At 41.6% G+C, this 6,000-nt stretch overlaps 1 protein-coding gene across 3 annotated transcripts in view; it reads right to left on the reverse strand.

Annotated features, from left to right (window-relative positions):
• The window catches only part of KLHL20 (kelch like family member 20), a 64,597-nt gene extending 63,046 nt beyond the window's left edge, over nucleotides 1-1,551 (reverse strand). The window contains exons 1-2 of one of the 3 annotated variants that reach the window (XM_007989455.3): nucleotides 1,411-1,551; nucleotides 411-474 (exon numbers count right to left, since the gene is read on the reverse strand). In XM_007989455.3, coding sequence (XP_007987646.1) covers nucleotides 411-433 — 23 coding nt within the window. In that variant the 5' untranslated portion in view covers nucleotides 434-474; nucleotides 1,411-1,551. Of the gene's footprint in view, nucleotides 1-410; nucleotides 475-823; nucleotides 954-1,410 lie in introns of those variants that run through there. The other 2 variants (XM_073011786.1, XM_037985940.2) reach the window with 2 other exon arrangements.
• Nucleotides 1,552-6,000: the final 4,449 nt, after the last annotated feature.

Here is a 6,000-nt window from a genome sequence, read left to right on the forward strand (position 1 = left end):
TTGAACATCAAGGAAATAACCAAAACCATAATTAGTCATGCAGTACAGTGTATTATAAATAATTATGATTCTTACATGGGAACAGAATCCTCTACAGTTTATAGGGAATTCAGGATAATAAATCCACATAGTATCATAATGAACTTAATGATTATTTACCTTAAAAAAAAACCTTGAAAAAGGAAAATTAAGTGTTTACATACAATCCACGGCACTTTTCAGAAATTTAACTTCTGCATTTTATTCTATTAAAAAGCGATTAATTCTTAATATTACTTTTGATTTATTGTAGAACAAGACTCATTAGTTCCAAGCAGAATTTAGTAAGATTGAAACTTTTTAAAAAATTTTAATTATTACATGCTGAACTTTAATCAATGAAACCAAAGGTTTTCTTCCTGAATGCCTACCTGCGCATTGGCTTTCCTTCCATGCACCATGAAAAGTACCCTTCACCACACTCTAAAGCCGAACCTAAGACAACAGAAAAGCAGGAACTTAATAAAAGCTATTTCTGATCTTTACAGTTAACAATCTTTATCTAATCATTTCACTCATTTCGTCAGTTATCAAGAGTTTCATATCCTATATCACAGGCCTTTTGCAGATGCACAATAACTTAACCTAGTACAACATTTAAGATTACCATCCTTACTCTGCATGCTAAAACGATTAAAGTAAAGGGGAGGTAAAGTATGCTAAATAGTCCCGACTGTTAGGTCAGTCTTGTTCCTCTTCAAAAAGTGCTTGGAGATATTTAACTGTGATCTCGCCAACAAGTATATTTACAGAGCAATCACCAGATACCCACAGCAGTACTAACCTGATAGATCACATAGAGAACACGCTGCTTTAACAACGAATCTGAAGGTTGTTAACTTGTCCCGAAGTGACAGGAGGAGGAGGCGTCGGCATTTGCCTTTACAAACAACTCCGCTTCCGACAGCCCAGGGAGCTTGAACAGGGCAGGGAAAGTATGGCTCCAGACTAACACTCTTTACATGCATTTCCTTCAGTTCCCGAAACAATGTTCATACCCACGTAGCAGGATTTCGCCAGGTCCCGAGGGTTAAATGGGGGCGCACAGTACTTTCTTCCTTCCCTGAATTCCAAACACTGGGGAAGCTGTCCAGGGTGCGGAACCCCAGCACTACCAAGCAGGACACAGCCCAGGGCCTCCTCTGGCTTCCGAAATAGGCTGTCAGCCAGCGAGAGCGCACTCTGGCGCTCCGCGAGGCCCGGCCCCAGCGCCCCAACAGTCTCTTCTCGGCGCCGACAGACAGGCGACCGACGAAGCACAACCCTGACTGACCCCATGGGGCAGCTCAGCAACTTGGCACCACATATTTGCGAAGCAAGCCCTGGGGCGCTGTCCGCTGTCCCCTGCTCTAAGGCGGCTGGCTCACTTACCGGCTCTGATACTTTCTTCTCTGCCGCAGCCTCCTCCGTCTACTCCGCCCTCCACTCCTCTCTGCCTCCTCCTCCACCGCTGCTAGCTCAGGCAGGATGCCGCTCTTAGAGCTATTTCCTTTCCCTTCACCCGCCCATGTCCAGAAGCAGGAAGTAGTCCTATTCTTAAATCGTTCCCGCAGGAAGCCACATACTCCGCCAAGGGGTTCCGGTGCGGCTCCGGAAGTAGTCGTGCCCTTTGCTGGGGCATTCGGGTAACCTCAAAGGCTGTTTATCCTCGTGGGGGTTCTTTGTATCCCAAGAGTAACCATTTTTAGAGTTCACTACGGAACTGGCAGTGTTTGAATACTGAAGCCTCCTCTTTTCTTCTTTGTTTTCGTCAGCAAAGGCAGTAGTCAAAGGGTAGTCACAGAAAGCTAAGAATTTTTATCTCTTTTTAGTTGGTGGGTCTCCTTTTGGCACAATGTTCCTAATTGTGGATTGGATTATTGCATGCACACATGGGTTGGCGTGTATCTGTTAGGCCTCTACTATGTGCAAGGTGCAGAAGTTACATAGACAGATCAGAGATAGCCCTTACTCTCCAGATTTCCTACAGTCGAACTTTCAAGACACCAGGATTTTATCCAGGCTCTAAGGCTGTGTTAGTTTGCCCTTTCTACTTAGTATTCACCACCAGACACTTCACCAAACGCATCTTCTGTGGATTCACTTTAATGTTAGGGAGGGAAGAGTATATTTTCTTAAAAAAATTTTTTTTCGGTAGCAAGCAGAGCCAAAAAGGTATATTTTTCAAGTTATCTTTTCCTCCGGATTTTCCCATAGCACACAGTCACCTGAATTTTACTGTATATTAATATTTAGAAAACAAGTGATACAAGTGTAAGGTGGGGATTACTATTTCAGGAATGTCAGAGAAAGACTGTTTTTTTTTTTTTTTTTTTTTGAGACGGAGTCTTGCTCTGTAGCCCGGGCTGGAGTGCAGTGGCCGGATCTCAGCTCACTGCAAACTCCGCCTCCCGGGTTCACGCCATTCTCCTGCCTCAGCCTCCGGAGTAGCTGGGACTACAGGCGCCCGCCACCTCGCCCGGCTAGTTTTTTGTATTTTTAGTAGAGACGGGGTTTCACCGTGTTAGCCAGGATGGTCTCGATCTCCTGACCTCGTGATCCACCCGTCTCGGCCTCCCTAAGTGCTGGGATTACAGGCTTGAGCCACCGCGCCCGGCCGAAAGACTGTTGATGATTTCCTAATAAGTATACTTGGCTAAGTATTAACCAGATTTTCTTTAACTGTTCTTTATGTAGAATCTTCACGGGTTTGTCTAGTTGTTTCTGAGGGGAAAGGATACCTCTTGTTAATTAGCTTGTAGTGGAAAATGCATGGCCTTTAGATCCAGAGGTAGTGGCCCAGTGGATTCTTCTTGCCTGCTGCCCGGATACAGGTGATTTATCAAGGTATAGGGATTGCAATAGAGAAAGAGTTTTACACAACATTGAGTGGAAAATTGGAAGAAGTTTTATTGTTACTCAAATCAGTTATATTATTACTCAAATCAGCCTCCTGGAACATTTGGGGGCTAGGGTTTTTTTCAAAGTTGGTTTGGGGAAAGGGGTAGTGAATGGGTGCTTGCTGCTGACTGGTTGGGGGTGCAGTCATAGGGGTATGGGAGATGGTCCTCCTGCCTACTGAGTCGTTGCTGTGTGGAGCCACAGGAACAGTTGGTGGGTCCAGGTGGAGCCATTAGTAGTCAAACATGCAAAAAACTTTTATACCCCAAAAGGCCAATCCTAGATTCTACAATAGTGATGTTTTCTGCAGGAGTAATTGGGGAAATTGCATATCTTGTGACCTCTGGAATAATGGCTGGCAATCATTTTTGTCTACACTTAACAGAATTCAGGCCCATCTATCCCTCTAGTCTGGTGGTTTCTCATTAGCTTTACAAAGACAGTTGAGTTTTGGTGAAGGACTATAATTATTTAAACTATTAAACTAAATGTCTCCCAAAGTTATCTTGGCTTAAGCCCAGGAATAATTAAGGACAGGCTGAAAGCTAAAAGCAAGATGGGGTTTGGCTAGATCGGATCTCCTCCACTGCTATAATTTTCTCACTGATAGAATTTTTGCAAAGGGAGTTTCAGTTTGCAAAGGCGATTTCACAGATACACATAGGTATAAATCTTAGACCTGTAACTGGCTAGCTTTGTGATCTTATTCGAAATTTTTACTGCATGTGTATATGTGATATATATACAGATGCAGCAAAATGATTTCTTTTCCATATTTTAAAACTTTAAATAAATTGTATCAAAGCGTACGTATTCTTTCACAACTTCCATTTTCCACTCAACATTCTGTTTGTAAGATTTGTCCATGTTGATAAATGAAGGTCCAATTCAGTGATTCTCAAAGGGCGGTCCTGTACCAGCAACATCAACATCGTTTGGAAAATGCCAACCCTTGAGTCCCATTACAGACTTATTGAGTCAAAAACTGAAGGTGGGCCCCAGTAATTTGTGTTGTAACAAGTTCTCCAGGTAATTATAGTGCATGGTAAAGTTTGAGAACTACTGCACTAATTTATTTATTTTCACTGCTATATAGTATTACATGAATATACCATAGATTTTAAAAAGTGTTTTTTCTGCAGATTTTGACTATTTCCAGTTTTCTCTATTACAAACAGTGCTACAATGTAAATTCTTGCATATACCGCCTTGTGTACACCTGTAAGTGTTTCTTTGGTGTGTGCACGCAGAAGCAAAATTGCTGGGTTGTTTGCTATGCACAGCTTCAACTGTATTAGCACTAGTCAAATTGCTCTCTAAAGTCATTATTCTATTTCAATAATAATAATACTAGCAAATACTTATGTAGCATGTTATAGTAACTCGTCATTACTCACACTAGTCCTCTCGAGGTAGGATCTATTATCATTCCTGTCTCACAGATGGCACCAAGATGTTATGTAAGTTGCCCAAAGTCACACAGCTAGTTATGAAGTAGAGCAAGAACTTAAAACAATACATAATGGCTCTAGAGTCTGTGCTTTCAGTTACAGTGCTGTGTTGTCTCTCCATTACAAGTGTTTGAGGGTTTTTGTTGGTCTATATTATCATCACAGTTGGTGCTTTCCAAATTTAAATTTGTTTTTGCCAATTGGATGGGTATAAAATGGTAATTCACTGTGGTTTAGATGTTTATTTCTCTCATCACTGTTCAGACATTTTTCATATGTGAAAGTGGTATTCAGATTTCCCTTCTATGAATTGCTTATTGTAAAAGATACCTTCAAAGTGACTTTTATTTTTTCTGTAGTATGAATTATATTTATAATTCATAGTATAGGTATGAAAATGTTACTATATGATATAAAAATGTTACTAAAAATGCTGCTAACCAAAGACTGATTTTAAAACTCCTGTCTAGCATAAGAGCAGTCCCTCCTATTTCTGTAAATCTGTGGTTCACTCCCCAACCCACTGCAATCTGGTTTGTGCTTCTTCTACTCTGCTTCTTTTTAAAGTGGAGAAGTTCAGTGTGAATCAACCCTTTTTATTTATGTCAAGAACTAGAGAACTCCATTTAGAAATGTGTATATGGTAAACCTGGCATTTGCAGTAATTACAGTTTTTCTGCCACCTGAGTAAGACTATGCCCTACGGGAGCCTGAATTTCTAGTTGAAAATATACATAAAATAGATTTTACTTAGATTGGGTATGTGAAAGGAAAATATCTTGGGCCCCCCAAATCACTAAGCTAAAGGGAAAAGTTAAGCTGGGAACTGCTTAGGGCAAACCTGCCTCCCATTCTATTCAAAGTCACCCTTCTGCTCACTGAGATAAATGCATATCTGATTGCCTCCTGTGGAGAGACTAATCAGAAACTTAAAAGAATGCAACAATTTGTCTCTTATCTACCTATGACCTGGAAGCCCTCTCCCTGCTTCGAGTTGTCCTGCCTTTCCAGACCGAACCAATGTTCATCTTACATATGTTGTTTGATGTTTCATGTCTCCCTAAAATGTATAAAACCAAACTGTGGTCTGATCACCCTGGGCACATGTGATCAGGACCTCTCCTGAGGCTGTGTCACAGGTGCATCCTCAACCTTGGCAAAATAAACTTTCTAAATTAACTGAGACCTGTTTCAGATTTTTGGGGTTCATGGGTGTGAGGTAGTGACAATAGCCAAATAATTCTTTTAAGGGGTTGCTGAGTTTACCTTACAGTTTTTCAATCAAAAATTATGTCTTGTTTCCAATGTATAAAATACAGTGGTTGAACCTAAGGTTTAGTTGTAGGTGAGATCCACAGGGCCCATTGTTTGTGGAATTTTCCTCCTCCTCCTCCTCCTCCTCCTTCTTTCTTCTTCTTCTTCTCCTCCTCCTCCTCCTCCTCCTCCTCCTTCTTCTTCTTCTTCCTCCTTTTTTTTTTTGAAGCAGGGTCTCAATCTGTTACCCAGGCTGGAGTACAGTAGTGCAATCACAGCTCACTGTTGCCTCTGCCTCCTGGGCTCAAATGATCCTCTCATCTTGTTACGATAGGTGGCTAGCCAGGTGTGTGCGAGACAGGAGAGGGCTTCCCCC

This window comes from Chlorocebus sabaeus, chromosome 25, assembly GCF_047675955.1.
Source record: "Chlorocebus sabaeus isolate Y175 chromosome 25, mChlSab1.0.hap1, whole genome shotgun sequence".
In the NCBI taxonomy this organism is placed as follows: Eukaryota; Metazoa; Chordata; class Mammalia; order Primates; family Cercopithecidae; genus Chlorocebus; species Chlorocebus sabaeus.